Source organism: Puma concolor, chromosome D3 (genome assembly GCF_028749965.1).
Source record: "Puma concolor isolate L17-30 chromosome D3, mPumCon1.1.hap2, whole genome shotgun sequence".
NCBI lineage: Eukaryota > Metazoa > Chordata > Mammalia > Carnivora > Felidae > Puma > Puma concolor.
This window is the reverse complement of record NC_141678.1, coordinates 19194864-19210230: the sequence shown is the minus strand read 5'-3', so window position 1 is coordinate 19210230 and position 15367 is coordinate 19194864. Positions and strand designations below refer to the sequence as shown.

Genomic DNA, 15367 nt, shown 5'->3' with positions numbered 1-15367 from the left:
ACCCCGGGGCTTGTGGGAGGAACCAGCCTGGCCAAGGAAGGGGTCCTGCTCCCCACTGTGCTCTATCTGTTCCTTGGCCCTGAGTTAATGGAAGGGCAGGAGGGGAAGCAGACACTTCCCCCATCTTAGTCCTGTGGCCCCTGCTAGGGCCCGTGGGCTTATGTGGTTCCCACTCTTGTGAACACCTAGGCCTGGCTCTGGCACCCTTTGCTCTGTCCCTCAGCCCAGGGGTGTTACTGCCTCACCAGCTACTTGACTTCCTGACTCTCCCCTCACTTGTTTCTAGGTCCCTGGATTACTGCCCCTGCCCCCCTCTGCTCCAGAGCCCGACCAGTACAAAAGGTAGGGGACTGGCCATTGGGTTCTGATGCCCTGGGACTGTGGTTTGGGGAGACCACTTCTCTGAGGCAATGGTTCCCTGACTTTAATGTCTCTAAAGGAAGTCTGTGGGGGCTATGGAATCTTCCCCCTCACACAGGCCCAATAGTACCCGACTCCCTACAGGCCCCCGGGAAAACCCATCAGGTGTTGGGGCTTCCCAGCCTGGCCTGTCCCTGGCACTGGGAATTCCTGATGTCTGGGGCCAGGGCCACAGACAGGGCACCCCTTCTCCTGCTGGGGAAGGGTGGAAGCGGCTCTAGGGCCCAACCTGGAGGGATGAATGAAGGGTACAGGAATGTAGGAATGTAGAAACGTTGGGAAGCCCAAGGGAGGTCATGTTTTACTCTTAGGATAAAGCCCAACCACCATTGCCTGGTGGGAGAAGCGTCACTATTCTTCAGACCAGACTCCACTTCTCTTCCTCTGAGCCTCTGCCCAGGCTGTTCCTCTGCCTGGAACGCCCTCTTTCACCAATCACATCTCTGACAATTGACCTATGCTTTCAGGCATGGTCTGGGAGCTGTGAAGCTGCCCCTGCCCACCCTTGTGTGCCTGCTCTCACAGGTCCAGGCTGCTTTGACCAGGAAACTGACCTGTCATCCGCTGACTTGTGCCTGGCCGAGCCAGCCTGGCTTGGCACAGGGACACCCTGAGGACCCAGGTCTGGGGGAGGCCAGCCTTGCTTTGCCTCATCTGCAGAGGAAAGTACCTGCCCGGTGGCCAAGGGGCCAGCCCTCAGCCCCCTCCTTCCCTGAGCTGGAAGCCGGGAGACGTGGGGTAGTAGGGAGTAGGGCCAAGGATATCCCCAACCCCTCACTCTCATCTCTGTTCCTTTGAATGTACCCCATTGTGCACACTTGCCTCCCCCAGACGGCACCTGCCCCTACCACTCAGGTTTCCCACCTTTGCCCAGGACTGTTGGCCAGGAGCAGGTCTAAGAGATTGGGGAGGCCTGGGTTCTGGCCCCGGTGGTCAGTGTCAACTGGAAAACCTGTGCTCCTGAGACTGGGGGGTGACTTGAGAGGCCCTCCCAGCAGAGAGAGATGCAGAGGTGGGCTTGCATGAGCCTTAGCCAAGGTTTCAACAGCTGGCCCAGCTGAAGAGCAGACACAGACCGCCCTCCCCTAGGACCTTGGGTAGCCTCCACCTCCCACCTCTGTTCCTACCCTCTGCTGCCCCCGTGTGGCCACTCTCAGCACTGCATGTCGCAGTGAAGGGGGCCCCCACTTCCAATCACCTCTCGCCCAGGGTTCCACATTCCTTGGGCAAATTCCCCCAACCCCCACCTCTCAGCCTGAGCCACGAGACTGGACCAGGGAGCACCAATCTCCAACCCCACCCTCCACTGTGCTTTCTCTGAGACCCATGATACAAGCTTGACCCTATCTGGCCTAGGCCCTCCCATGGCCCCCACTCAGCACCCTCACCACAAAGAGGGCAGCAGTAGCAGGAGGCCTGTGCTCCATACCCAGTTCCTGGGCACTCCTGGGTAAAGTGCCCAGGGACCCAGAACATGGGCTCTGGTCGGGAACTACCAGTCACTGCCTTCAGGGCGGTGCTGGGGCAGGTGACTGTGCTGGCCCATCCCAACTCCTGAGTACCTGGCATGGCATCCATGATGAACCCTTTGCAGACACTGCCCTTTGTCCTCAACCCACAAAACAGACACTGTTCGCAATCCTGCTTTTCAGATGGAGACAGGCTGGAGAGGGACATGCCCCAGGTGGCCTGCCAGTGGATGAAGGACTCAGATCTGGGTTGCTCTGGGTGCTTTTGACCCCACAAGGCAACCATGGAACTCTCTGGAACTGGAACTGAAGCACAGCATGAGCACCAGGACACAAGGGAGGGGGCACCACAGGTTTGTTTTCTCCTGGTACAGGTAGGGGTGGTATTTCAAGTGACATTCCAGAACGGTTGGAATTACAAGCCTGGAGTTCAGAGTGACTCTCCACTAGGGTGTGCTGAGGCCTCTCCACACACTGAGCCTCTCCCACTCAGGCTGGGGCAAGTTCAGCAATCAAGGCAGCTGGGCGTTAGGGCTCCCGTGTTGAGGCACCAGGTCTCAGTATATCAGGGGTCAGGGTCATCAGACACGGGATCTGAGGTACTAGCATTTGAGTTACAGGTGCCGGAGTACTGGGTCTCTAGCGACAGGTATTAGAATTCAAGGGTATGGAGTCTAGGGGCTAGAGCACCAGGTGCTGGTCTCGGGAACTGCACGGTTAGAGCCAGGTGTCCAGGTCTGAGGTGACAGAGCAGGTCACTAGTCCTCAGGTCCATGGGCATTAAAGGCTCAGACATCGGTTGTCCGGGGTCCCAGGTGAATGGTGCTAGGGATTTGAGGAGCAAAGTAGTGAGGTGCATGTTCTCAGAGGTTTGGGGCTTTCTCCTGGGAGGTTGGTCTTGGCTCCAGGGTGGCCCCATGTGGCTCCTGCTGCCGGTCAGATGTGCTCCCCTCAGGGCTGTGAACCCCAGCTGGCCCTGCAACAGAGACATTGTCTAGAGCAGGCATAGAGTCTTAGGAGAGCCAAGGAGGGGCACGGACCAGGGTCCTGCTGGTGGAAACCCAGGTCTGGGTGGGTGGGGTCTTACATGTTGCTCTTCCTGCGGCGCAGCAGCACGTAGATGAGTGCAACCAGAGCCACCACTGCCAGGCCTCCAAAGATGATGCTCAGCAGCACCGCGTAGCTCCGTCCTGGCGACAGGGCAGAGCAGTGAGGGCTGCCCGAGGGCGGGGGGCAGGGGGCGGGGGTAGGGGGGCCAGGTGGGCAGGGCATCCTCACCTGGCTGGCACACTGGGGTGGGCCTGGACCAGGTGCCATCAGCTTGGCAGGTGCTGGCCTCTGCCCCAACCAGGCTGTAGCCGCTATTGCAGTGGAAGTGGACAGTGGAGCCCATCAGGTAGCTGATACCTTCCTTGAGCCCGTTGGGGGGCGGAGCTAGCCAGCCACAGGATCTCACTGGGGTAGGGGACCAGAAATATACCACAGGTTTAAGCCACTGGCTACCCTGCCCCCTGGCAGCTGCCTGCCCCCTGGCAGCTGCCAGCCTAGGAGGCCTTGTCCCAGCGTAAGGTGCCCACCCCCTTGCCTGTGCCCCCAGACGCCCTCACCAGGCTTCAGGCTTTGCACACGATGCTGGTGCCACTGATGGGCCATCCGTGTGGCATTGCCCACACTCAGGCTCCCAGTGGCCATTACATCAAATCTGCAGAAATGGTTGTCCCCACACAATTCAGCAGCCTCAGTCTCCTGGCTGGGGTTGGGGGTGGTCTCCTCGGGGAACAGGGGCTGAAAGGTGTGGTCATGCTTGGGCTGGTACAGGAAGTTGTTAACCAGGAACCAGGAGTCATAGGTGAGCAGGGAGGAGGCGTTCTCCACGGCCCCTGGGGAGACACGCAGCAGGTCTTGCTGGTGGTCAAGAGTCCGGAGTCTCCCCCTTCACTTCCACTGACTGTCCCCCCACCCCCATCTCTAGTGTGTGCCTCGTGGTCACTCACAGTCGGCCCCAAAGCGGAACAGCTCTCGGGAACTGGAGCTGAGGGGCAAGACCTTCCCATTGCGCAGGGTGAAGTCATCCGTGGGGTCATCATTGAGTGTGCCGAGGAGGCCTCGTGTGTGGGTGAGGAACTTCTCGGGCAGGAGGACAGCCACACTCAGGAATGGACCCTGGACACTGACCTCCAGGCCAGCCCCCGATGACAGCATGATGGATACGCTGTCCCCGGCAGCTGCCGACAGGAACATACCTGGGCACAGTGGAGTTGGGGTCAGCGTTGCCCACTGAGGGTACCGTGCTGGGACTCCACAGCCCCAGAATGAGTGGGTCAGCATTCATGGGCTTTCAGGGAAGGGGAGGGCGTCCCCAGGGCCTGCTGGGACACCCTCTCACCCCGTGCCGACACCTTTACTGGGACCCCCACACCAATATGAAGGGCCCAGGCTCTGAAGGGACCCCTCATGCCGAGGCCCTGCATGTGGGGTCACCTGTCAGTCCTCACTCCTTGAGGAGGGAGCAGCCATGCCCACCCCCACCCTTCCTGGGGGTCCCTGCACCCTCAGCAGCAGCAGGGCCCATCCCAGGTACCCTCCCCCCCCAGCCGCAAATCATTTCATTAGCTCAGTTCCTTGAGGGAGCACCACCAGGGAAGGTGGTCGGGCAGGTGGCTGCTCCTTAGCCCTCAGGGCCAGCCAGTGTCCTTGACGCAGGTGATTCCTATCACTGTAGCTTCCAGCTCCAAGTCCTACTGTCCTGGCGGCTCAGGGTTCTGACCACAGGTGTCTGGGGCTCCATATGAAAGCATGAGATCAGACCAGGTCCCCTGGCTACACCTCACTATCAGAGGCCTAGAGCCTCATCTGCCCACAGACAGCTGTGGGCTGGGAGCATGTGTCCACTGTGCCGGGCCCCTCAGCGTGGGGTGCAGGGGTGGGGCTGACTGGTGCACCACAAGGCTGGGCACAGTGGGGACAGCATGTAGATCATAGCGAGAGGCCTCCATCTCTGCACCCGTGCTCTGAACCCCAGGGCCAGCGAGAGGGATGGCGGCTCCGGCGAGAGGGAAACGGCATGCAAGTGGCCCGCTGAAGCTCCCGGGCCGTCTCACTCACCATTCAGGTCCATCCAGCTCTGCTCGGTGAAGCTGAGCACCTCCTGGTTCAGCAGCACTTGTAGGACCCCTGCCCCGCCAGCCAGCCGGACCTCTACCACGTCCGAGTTGCCCTCCTGGACAGCCACGGCCGTCAGCCCTGTGCCTCGGTCCCGCGTGCCTGGGGTGGCAGGTGCAGAACACTGTCTGCTCAGCTCCAGCCTCCCTCCCGGGATGACCCTGAGCCACCCAGGGCCCACGGGCCCCGGCCTCACCCTCAGGCGTTGTCCCGGGCTCAGCCCGCCCCTGCACCCTTAGATTGGTCAGCGTCGCCTCCAGCAGCACGTACTCGCCACGCCCATTGAACGTGAAGTTGGCACCATCGAAAGTGATGAAGTGTGGGTCCCCGAAGGCAGAGGCTGGGGAGAGCAGAGGGTCAGGTGGGCCTGCCTGGCCTGGCCCTGCTCGGGGCCCAGCCGCGGCTGGCACCCACCTAGGCGCGGTGGCCGGTAGCTTCGACAGTCACTGGAGGGCCGTCGCCGCATGTATCGGGAGCAGTCGGGTGCCCACAGACAGCAGTGGTAGAAGCTGATGACATCGTAGAGCCAATGGGAGAGACCAGGCACACGGGGTGGTGTGCGGAATGGGGGCGCACCCCAGTCATGGCCACGGTCCGGGGTGCTGCCACCAGTTGAGTCAGCCGTCAGGAGCTGTGTGCCTGCCGCCGTGTAGCAGCACTGCTGGCCAGAGGCATACCGGGGGCTGGGGGAGGGGGTGGGGGGACGGGTCAGGGCTGCTGTGGGGACCGTGCCCCACAGCCCTGCCCCCTGCCCCAGCCTCCCACTGCGGGGCTCACCTGGCTTGCACGGAGCGCACGCAGTGCACGGCACCCGGATGGTAGGTACACACGCTGCCACGCTCAATGTCACAGCCGTAGTCTGTCTACAGAGCAGGATGTTGCTGTCACCGGGGCTGGCCTCAGGCTCCGTCAGCCCCTCGCTGGGAGTCAACCCCTGAGGGCCCTCGGACCCCAGCCTCACCTCCCAAGGGCCTCTACTTCCCCACCCCACCTCCCGGGCGGGTGCCACCGTGCATTTAGTGGGGACAGCTGGCCCCACCTGCCCCCAACATCTCCCGTGCCCTGACCGGGTAGGGGCTTACTTGGAAGCGGCCAGAGTCAGCCTGGGCCTGAGCCAGGGTGCAGGGGCAGTCAGGCAGCTCCTCCAGGAAGTTGGGCAGTTGGTCCTCCAACTCCTCCCAGGCCAGGCACTGGGCGCGGGCCCAGGCCACAGGGTCCTCCTGGAAGTCGTCACCCAGGTGCCAGGCCAGCGCGTGCTCGTTGCTCCAGAGCGCGTGCACATCCCTGCGGGGGCCACGCACTCACTGAGGGATGCACCCACCCTCCCCACCCCCAGCTCTGGCTTCCCTGCGCAGCACGGGGAGGAGCCGCGGACAGACCCACCAGCCCGTCCTCTTCATGGCCACTGGCCCTTACTTCTCCCCCGCGTAGTATTTGCTGTTGATGATCCGAAGTGCACCCACTTCCCATCTCTGGTATTTTTGAGGTGCGGGTTTTGGGGTGAAGGTGAAGAAGCCGGAGTTGGGGATGTTTGTGACCAAAGGGTACAGGTATGACCACTTTGCTGTCCACTCCCCTGAATATGGCTTCCCTGAGGGAGAAAAGGCCTTTTTCAGTGCTGGGGCTCCTCCAAAGAGCCCGGAGGCAGAGGAGAGACCAGTTCCCTAGCATGCACAGAGCAGCCTGACAGATGGACAGATAAACAGATGATTCCCATAGGAAGGCCTGCCCTGCTGCTCCAGCAAGGACCCTGGCTCGAGTGACCACCATCTCCTCCTCCCCCACGCTAGGGTCACGGCCCATGCTCGAGGCCAGGCTAGCAGTCCAGGGGCTTGGAGAGGATGGGCGGAGCAAGCTTTTCTGTTTCCAAGAGCTGGGGATGTCCATACCTGCTTCCCGGAGCTGGACCGCAAACAGCTAGGGATCCCCAGCCTCCCCTCCCCCACCCCACTCCCACCCAGTCCCCTTTCTTGCCTGTACTTTTCTTGCTCGAAATCCCCACCTGGGATTTGGCCCTACCTGGAATTCTCTTTCTCCCACCTCTGCAAGCCCCAAACTCCCAACCCTACTGGTCTACAGAGCTCCTCCGTCAGTCCAGCCTTTGGCCGGCCTCACCTGTCTCCTCATAACCCCACAGCTCGATGGTGACAGTCTCCGTGGGCAGAGCCGAGGCTTGCCAGGTCAGGGTGAGGTTCCCTGTGGTGTCGGCAGTGCCATAGTATTGCCATTGCGTCTCATTCACCAGCTGGCTCTTCTCTGTCTCCGACACTTTGCTGGGGTGCACTGGGTGGGAGGGGAGGGGTGAGCGGAGGCCCGAGGCCCAGGGGCTCTAAGAGCTGGGGGTGCCTCCCAAGGATAAAGTGTGGCAGTCCCATTAGAGCAATGACTCCCCCAGACCCTCAAGTGAGGAAAGGACAGAGGCCATGGGAGAGGCTGCCCTCTGTTGCCCAGGTCTCCACCTGGCTTCCCCCGTCCCCTGGCCTGGCTGGGGACTCCTGAAGCCCCCACTCCCTCTGGGATGGGTCCCCTGTGTGGACGTCAGGGGGTGGGGAGAGGAGCTGGAGAACCCACGCCCCTGTGGTTCAGGCGCGCCTCCAAAGGGACTGGTTAAGCCAGAGAAGCAGGGCATGGTTGGCAGGCAAGGTGTGCATAGATTAGCGCTAGGGAAAGTCCCTGTTGGGGAACCGAGGCCCAGGAAGCTGGGGCTCACCGGCCAGCCAGGTGCCCGAACGCGGGAAGGAGCGACCATTGTCCATCGAGAGTGTGAAGGGGATACGGCCCGTCTCATACAGCAAGGGTGACACACAGTGCACATGTCCAGAGGAGTCCACGTGCCCGAGGGTCTGGATGCTCTCTTTAAACCTGTGGGGGGCCGGAGGTGGCAGGAAAGCCTGGGCCAGGGTGGGCTGACCCTCTCTGAGGCCTGGGCTCCTGACCTCCTCCCTGGGGGACCCAACCAGCCAGCTGTCCCTGGGTCCCCAGCATGCAGGGAGCCCCTCGGGCCTCCCACCTGCAGATCACACCATCAGTGGGGTTAAACCAGTTGAGGTGCTGCACTACAAAGTCCTTGCCACCCATCATAGAGCCTGAGTAGGGCGAGATTTCCAGGCAGAAGTCCCGAAAGTCCGAGCAGCAGGTGTTCAGGCCGGAGCAGGTCGGGTGGCAGGAGCAGAGCCCATCCCGGTCTCCACAGCGGTGGGAGCAGGTCCCCTTGGCACCTGGAGGAGAGGGAGGGCCCTGAGTGCCTGGCTGCCCCACGGGCAGACCTCGAATTTATTTTCCTGGAGCCCATTAGAGAGAAGCATCCCCAGGAGAATGCCAGCCGGGATCGCACTACCCACCAAGGGAACACAGTGGAAACCCACAGGGCCTGTGGGGGAGGGATTCTTGGTAGAAATGATCTAGCAGTTGCCTGAATGATTAGCTAGAACAAGAAGAGATAAAGGGAAATGTCTCTAGACAAACGTTTGCAGTATCAAGAGGAGCCCCCTGGGCAGGAATGACCTTCTGCCACCAAGTCCCGGAAGACCACAGCCTCAGATGGCCAGCAGTGGCTGAGCCCTTGACGGGCTGGGGGACCCTTCTCTATTCACTGAAGGGTCAATAGACCCAGCCTGGAGGACAGTCTGGGGTCTGGGGACGTAGCTACTAAGAGGCCCATTGGAGGCCTGGCAAGGGCTGATGTCCGGGCTTGGCGTGCTCCATCTCACTTCGCCAGGCAGCACCAGCTCACCGACCGTGGCCCCCGAAGGAGCCCCACCCTTAGGGGAGAGGGCAAGGGGTGCTCCCTTCCTCTGAGGGGAGTGGAAGGACATCTCCAGCAGAGGGCCCAGCAGGGCCAGGAGTGTGAAGGAGAGGCTGGTTTGGTGTGGGGCTGTGGACATCAGGCCTAGGCTCTTACCACCATGGGGACCTATGACAGGGCCATATTTTCAGGGAATCCATCCCTCTGCGGCGGGACGTGGCTGGGCAGATTGGAGGGTGGAGACTGAGCTGGGGTACAGATGCCAAGGCAGGATCACCCGTCCCACCTGGCCTTTCCCTGTGACCCTATCAAAGGGGGCCAGTCAAGGGCTGGGACTGGACCTGAGCCACCCCAGTGACCCCATTTCACCCAGTGCAGGGCTTGGCACTCAAGAGCGTCAATAAACATTTATTGACGGAGGGAGGATGTGATGGCTCAAGGGAGTGGGGGAGGAGGCTGAGTGATGCCAGTAAGTGAGATAAGTGGCAGACGGGTGGTGGCTTTTACCCAAGATGGGAGATAGGGGTGGGGTGGGGGGCTGGGGAGCCTGTCACTTCCAGCCCAGTCCAGCCTGAGGCTCTGGAGTAGGAGCTTTCCCCCAGATTTCTCAGGTTCAGCCCCACCCTAATAAGGACCCACAATCCTTCCTCTTGCCTGACGGGGGCTTAGTGGGACTGGGGGTCCTCCACGTGTGAGCACATCCTCATGCAGGCCAAGGGCTCTCCTGAGCCCACCACTCTCCTCTAGACCACTTCCCTCCCAGACAGCCAGCACCTCCCAGCTCCTAGCGGGTTTAAGGTGGGCACAGCTGACTCTCCATCCTGCCAGCAGCCCCTGGACCCTAGGATCCCCAGAATTTCTTCTCACAACCCCCAGTACAGTCCCAGATGGCCTGACAGATGGAGGAGGCTGAGCAGAGGGGTGTCCGCCCTGGGCCTGGCTGCAGCAGGCAGACAGACAGACGGACAGAGGCAAGAAGGGCAGGGTCGGGGCGTACCTGCTGCAGGCCCGGGGCCTGGGCCTGGGACTGTCGCCAGCAGCAGCAGCAGCAGGGCCCAGAGCAGGAGGGGCAGCTTCATGGTGCGGCCTGAGTCTGCAGCCTGCAGCGCAGCAGTGGCTGGGAGCCTGCAGGCCGGCTCACTCCCCACTGGCCTGGCCCCGCCCGCCCTGCACACAGCGCAGCCGCCCCGCCCCGTCCCGTCTCGTCCTGCCCCGCCCCACCCCACCCCACCCGGTTCCCCTCTCAAAGTCCACAGGTGCCCTCGTGGGGCCGGTAGGGCCCAACCTGCGCTGTTAGCACATTCCTGGCCCGCCAGCCCAGGACGCGGGGGAGGGGGTCCGAGCCTCCAGCTATTGGACCTCTCTGGCACTCGGGGATCTGGATGTCCAGAGGCCACAACCCAACCTAGACCACCGGATCCCACCCCAGGTCAAGCCCCGGGCGGGAGGCCAGGGTGGGGCTCCGCTGGGGATGGGACTTGGCCCGGTGGGTTAGGCCAGGTGGTCCTTAGAATCTCTGGATTCCAGCGCCCCGGGGGCCCTCAGCCCCAGATCTCCCAACTCCCGGCCTCAGCTTCCCCGCCTGGAGCAGGTAGTCCCAATTCCTCCCCCAAGCCTGGCAGGCAGAGGGAGCAAGTAACTTCCTGCTGATCACTGGCTTGTGTGGGTACTGAAGGAGGGAGGGGAGGAGGGGATCCCTTTCTGAGGGAGGGGGTGAAGGCTGTGGGAGGGAGCCTGGCCAGGGCAGGTTAACAGTGGGGTTAGAGGCTGAGACCAGAACCCCCTGGTCTGGAATCCCCGGAGTGGGACTGGCCTATGAAACAGGGCTCCAAACAGGGCAGGGAGACTGGGAGAAGAGCCACCCAACCCCGCCCACCCCTGGCAGTCACTCAGAGAATTTGCATTATCTTTTCATTGTTCTCCCTTCTCACTGTGCAAGGAAGGAAACTGAGGTCCTGGTGTGGATAGATGGGATCACTGGGAGAGGCTGCAGTGCTGGGCTAGGTCCCAGGCAGCTTCCTGGAGACCCCCTCCCGTCCCAGGCCTGGGACTCACTTGGACCCTGCCACCTGGGCTGGGTGTCCAGACCGACAGATGGTTGTCTCCCCAGAGGCAGCTTCTAAAGGTGTCCGTCCAAAGGGGATACATCCCCAGAAGAAGGGAACTGAAGCTGGTGGGGGCTATGAGCTTAGGGCCATCCAGCGACCCTCCTCAGCTCCTGCGGTCTGGCCAGCCTCCCTTCCCTGGGCACCCCCCCTTCTCATCTGGCCTGCAGTTTCTCTGGAAAGGAGGCTCCTATAGGCATCAGGGAAGCCAGTTGGGGTGGTCAGGAGCTACATCTCCCAACTTGGTTGCTGGGAGCTCACGGCACCTCTCTAGGTGGGTGCTGATGGCTAGTGCTGGGGCTCATCCCAGGCCCTGGGGCGAGGGTGCTCCTTGTGGCACGTCAGGGAAAGGAAGAGGATAGGAATGATTCCAGGATGGGTCCCAGGTGTCCTTGGGGGTCTGAGAGCCAGGAAGCCCTGGGAGACTGCTGCGTTATTCCCAGAACTCTTTCTGGGCACTCCGGTCTGAGAAGAAGAGAAGGTAGGAATTTGGGGAGAGGGGCATCAACTGAGTAACCGCTACCCCTGCCCTGCCCTCGCCCGGCAAAGAACCTGGATTTAGGGACGTTTTGGTGAGGACCTCCCCAAGGCTGCTGTGCTGCTGTGTCCCCATGATGGCTCTGCCAGCCTTGGGCTGGGGACCCTGGAGTGCCCAGCCCATGAGGGGCACAGGGCAGCAAGGAGCATCCCCATCTCCATCCTGGACAGCTTTTCAGGGAGACCCCTGGGGGCAGGGCCAGCCCAGAGCTGTGGGGGGTGACAGCTGGGTCCCCAAGGCACTGAGGGGTTTGACAGTGTAAAGGGCAGGTTGCAGCCCCTGCAACTTGTGCCTCCCCAAAACAGACGTACTCAGAGCACTGAAAGAGCAGAGCCAGCATCGCGGGCTTGCATAATGCTCTGCTGTCACCTTTAGAAAATTAATTTTTGAACAGGAGCCCCAGTTACATGTTGCACTGAGCCCCACAACTGCATGGCCAGTTCATTGGAAGGCAAGTGTGCTGGGGTGTAAGTACCTTCCCTGCCAGCCCCACCTCCCGCTTCCTGACACTGACCTTGCCTCTCAGGGGCCTCTGCGTTGGGCGCCCATCACAAGACAGTTTCTCGGTGAGGCCTGGCACGACCTGCTCCCTGCAGCCTCCTCCACCCACCCCTGCCCATATTCCAGAGGGGCACCCCCCGACACTGAGCCCTTCGGGGATGCTCTTGAGGCCCCTTCCACGCCCGACTCCAGTCCCACATAGAGGGTCTGCCCTACATGGCCTGTGCTCACTTCTCCACACTGACTCACCGCCTGCCCAGCCCCTGCCTGCTCCTGGGATGCCCAAGGGCTGGGCCCTGATCTATGGGGAGAAGGGCCCAGAAACCCTGGACAGCAAGCCCCCGGGGTTGAACAAAGAGGCAAAGACAACTGTTCCATCTTTATTAGAAAAGAAACCAGAAAAATGGAGTGGGGCGAGCCCAACCCTAAATGACCCCTCCACTATGACACAGGCAAAGCCCGGCTCATCCGGGCATCAAGGTGTGGACACGGCCACCTAGGCTGGGCGTGGACACGGTTATACAAAGTCAACGTCTCATAGAAAAGGTTGCGAGCCCCGCTGTGCGAACTGCGGCTGTCTTCACGTGGCCAAGCTCGGCCTCTTCCGGGAGCCCATGTGGTGGGGACAGACCACGGCCCAGGCGGGAGGGGAGGATACCGCAAGGGAGGGAGGCTGGGCGGACTGGGGTCTGTGTGGGGAATGGTGCTCTGCCTGGGCCCCGAATGGCTGAGGGGCTCGGGCCAGGGGGCGGAGGGACGGCCCCACACTTTAGATGTCCATGTAGTCATCATCCTCGTCCGTCTCACTCTCCAGCGAGGACTCCTGGCTTGACGTCTCCAGGACCTCCAGGGCCGGCTGGCACAGGCTCTCCTTCCTCACGTTGGCGGCCGACTGGGCAGATAGGATGGCCGACTGCACACAGAGCGGGCAGGGCACTGGTCAGGGGTGGCCCAGGCCTGGCCCCAGGTCCCCCTATAGCCCACGTCCCGCCCATGCCCCCCGCTCGGCACCCGTGGTCACCTTCAGCTTCTGCTTGGTCTCCTCCGAGATACTGCCTTTGGGCGAGAGCAGGGTCGGGGTGGGCGGCGTGACGGTGATCTCAGGGGGGAACTTGGTGGCAGCCGAGGGGATGACCAGCTTTGGCATGCTGGGGAGGAGGCGCGACTTGGCCCGGCCGGGCTCTGCCTTGTTGGGGGGGCCCTCGGGTGACTGGGCACTTGCACCACTGGGCACCTTGGAGCTGGTGACTGTGGGGTGGACAGTGGGAGCTGAGCCTTGTTCACAGTCTCTTGGGCCTGCCTGCCCCTCCTTGGCTTGGGCCTCAGTTTCCCCTCTGGAAAACAGAGGCACCCAGAACGCCTCCTCCCGCTGCGTCAGGCCGAGGGTGCTTTCTCTAGGCCTTCTGGTCTGTGCTGGCTGGCAGGCTCCAGGCCTCCTGTGTCTGCCTCCGCGACTGCCTAGGTCTGGGGACTGGGACTCCCCCCGCCCCCGCCCAAGGAGCACAGTGCACTCTGGGAGTCTAGGGCCTGGGATATAGGCAAGCCCCTAGAGCAGGCCCTCCAGACGCCGTGCACATTAACGGCCGCATCCCTACAACAATCCTAGGATGCTTGTCCTACTGGTGTCCACACCACAGGGAGGATACCGGGGCCCGTCGCCAGTCACTCAGCTAGCGCCAGGGCGTTCACTTCTTCACTTCCACTCCCACTCCAGGGCTGCATCTCCCAGTAGGCTGGAGGCAGCACTTCCGGGGCTGGCAGCCTTCGTGAAGCTGCAAGAGCTAGGGGCCGCCGGGTCGGCCTGGCTGGTCTCCACATTCCTCCAAGGTCCCATGGCTTTAAAAGCCCATGCTTGGCTTCCTCTGGCTGGTACCAGGCCCTACAGTCCTGAGCAGGGTCAGTGAGATCCCGGACCCTGAGGAGTCCCCAGGGGGCTGGCTGGTTGGGAAAGGGCTCTATCCACAGGGATGACTAGGACATGGACAACTGTCTGGCCAGGCTGGCCACCCCTCTGCCCCAGACTCCTCCCCCCACATGCCAACCCCCCTCTTGGCCCTGTCTGGGGCCTCCTCTCTGGGACTCAGCGGCCTCAGCTTGGGCTGGCCACCCGCCCTCGCTAGTCTCCGTGGAGCCAGAGGTAGAACGAGGGGGTCTCCACTCTGGGCCTCCCTGCCCAGCTGCCTCTCCGCTGTGCTTTAGCATGACTGGGTCCTCCCCGGGCCCTGCTCTGCCAGCTGGTCACCCTGTGACGCCCTCCACCCTTCCAGCTGAGGCCCACCCTGGCTGCTCCCAGCTCGTCTTACCCTGGCTGCAGGTGGGCTCAGGGCCTGTCCGGGGCGCAGCCTCTGGGGGCCAGCAGTGCGGCTCTGCTGAGGGGCTGTCAGGAACAGTCTTCACCTGCTCACCGTGCAGTGGCTCCTGGGGCGTGAAGCCCGTGCCCTCTGCCCCTCCGGCCAGCTCTTCTCCGTCTGTGGGGACACAGGAGGGCTGCAGGTTACAACCCTCACCCAGCCTGCAAGACAGGGCCCCTCCCTCCTGCACCCTGGGACACCTGGCAGGGGACCCGTGCCGAGGCAGCTCGCCACCCCCACCAGGGGACCAGCAGGGGCTTCTCTAGAACAACTGCATGGGTAGGGCCAGGCTGGTACTGGCAGGAAACCGCTCAGCCCCCCGTGGACGCTGGTGTGGCTGGCCGACCACCCGGGACCACTGTGTGCCTGACACGGTAGGGGCAACACGGGGGACCGTGAGGCCCCAGCCCCCTCAATCAAACACTATCACAGGACTTTAAGAGGTGGGCTCATGGGCTCTTCCCACTAGCTTATTGGAGTGGTGCTCAGAAACATGGTCAGGACCCAAAACCAAACCAACCAGCTAAGACCAAAGCGGACAAAGCGGTGTGCTGGCACCATGCCCTTCCGCCAGGCCACACCTTCCCTGGCATGAGGCAGGGGCTGGGAACTGGCCTCCCTTGAGCCAAGGCCTGATGGGCCTGAGGGGTATAGGCTGAGCCTATGGCCGCCAGCCAGGCCGTTAGTCAGCATCGGGCCACCAGCTCTCAGCCCCCCAGGCCCTGCCTCCAGTGCCCTGCAGCTCCTCCCCCCGCATCCTGCCTCCTCATGCTCCCTTCCTCCCCTCACTCCCCTCTTCCTTTTTATTTGGGCCTAGATGGCCATCACCCCGCGACCCTTCTACTCTCCCACTTTCCCACTGAGCCCTTCCTTCCCCTTCGCCAGCAGGTAAAGCCCCACCCCCGCCCGCACCCCAGCCTTGACAAGGCAGGAGTGACAGCTCCTGGGACAGGGACAAAGATTAGGCCACTGAGCAGCCCTGGCCTCCCCACTGTTGGCTTCCAGCTCCCAGAGGACAGAGCATTCCCTGGCTACCTAAGCCATGAGCCACTCTCGCCCTTCCTCAGGTCTCACAG

The 15367-nt window shown here is 62.3% G+C and overlaps 3 protein-coding genes across 10 annotated transcripts in view; 1 reads left to right on the top strand and 2 right to left on the bottom strand.

Moving 5' to 3' along the window:
• Positions 1-361, top strand: part of GGT5 (gamma-glutamyltransferase 5) — a 43708-nt gene extending 43347 nt beyond the window's left edge. Inside the window, exon 12 of the mRNA XM_086681960.1 lies at positions 287-361. Within this exon, the coding sequence (XP_086538086.1) occupies positions 287-346 (60 nt within the window). The 3' untranslated portion in view covers positions 347-361. The remainder of the gene's footprint in view (positions 1-286) is intronic.
• Positions 362-2227: 1866 nt separating this feature from the next.
• Positions 2228-9951, bottom strand: SUSD2 (sushi domain containing 2). Its single transcript, XM_025933441.2, has 15 exons — positions 9794-9951; positions 8062-8269; positions 7762-7913; positions 7167-7334; positions 6468-6642; positions 6134-6335; positions 5829-5914; positions 5466-5734; positions 5248-5391; positions 4995-5153; positions 3884-4132; positions 3497-3769; positions 3168-3344; positions 2977-3079; positions 2228-2865 (listed from the first exon to the last, which is right to left on the bottom strand). The coding sequence occupies exons 1-15, from the start codon at positions 9873-9875 to the stop codon at positions 2841-2843; spliced, it is 2472 nt and encodes an 823-aa protein (XP_025789226.1). The 5' UTR covers positions 9876-9951; the 3' UTR covers positions 2228-2840.
• A 2356-nt stretch (positions 9952-12307) lies between these two features.
• CABIN1 (calcineurin binding protein 1) overlaps positions 12308-15367 on the bottom strand; it is a 155702-nt gene continuing 152642 nt past the window's right edge. For all 8 annotated transcript variants that reach the window (XM_086681950.1, XM_086681957.1, XM_086681956.1 and 5 more), the window contains 3 exons: positions 14244-14408; positions 12962-13188; positions 12308-12853 (listed from right to left, as the gene is read on the bottom strand). In XM_086681950.1, coding sequence (XP_086538076.1) covers positions 12710-12853; positions 12962-13188; positions 14244-14408 — 536 coding nt within the window. In that variant the 3' untranslated portion in view covers positions 12308-12709. The remainder of the gene's footprint in view (positions 12854-12961; positions 13189-14243; positions 14409-15367) is intronic.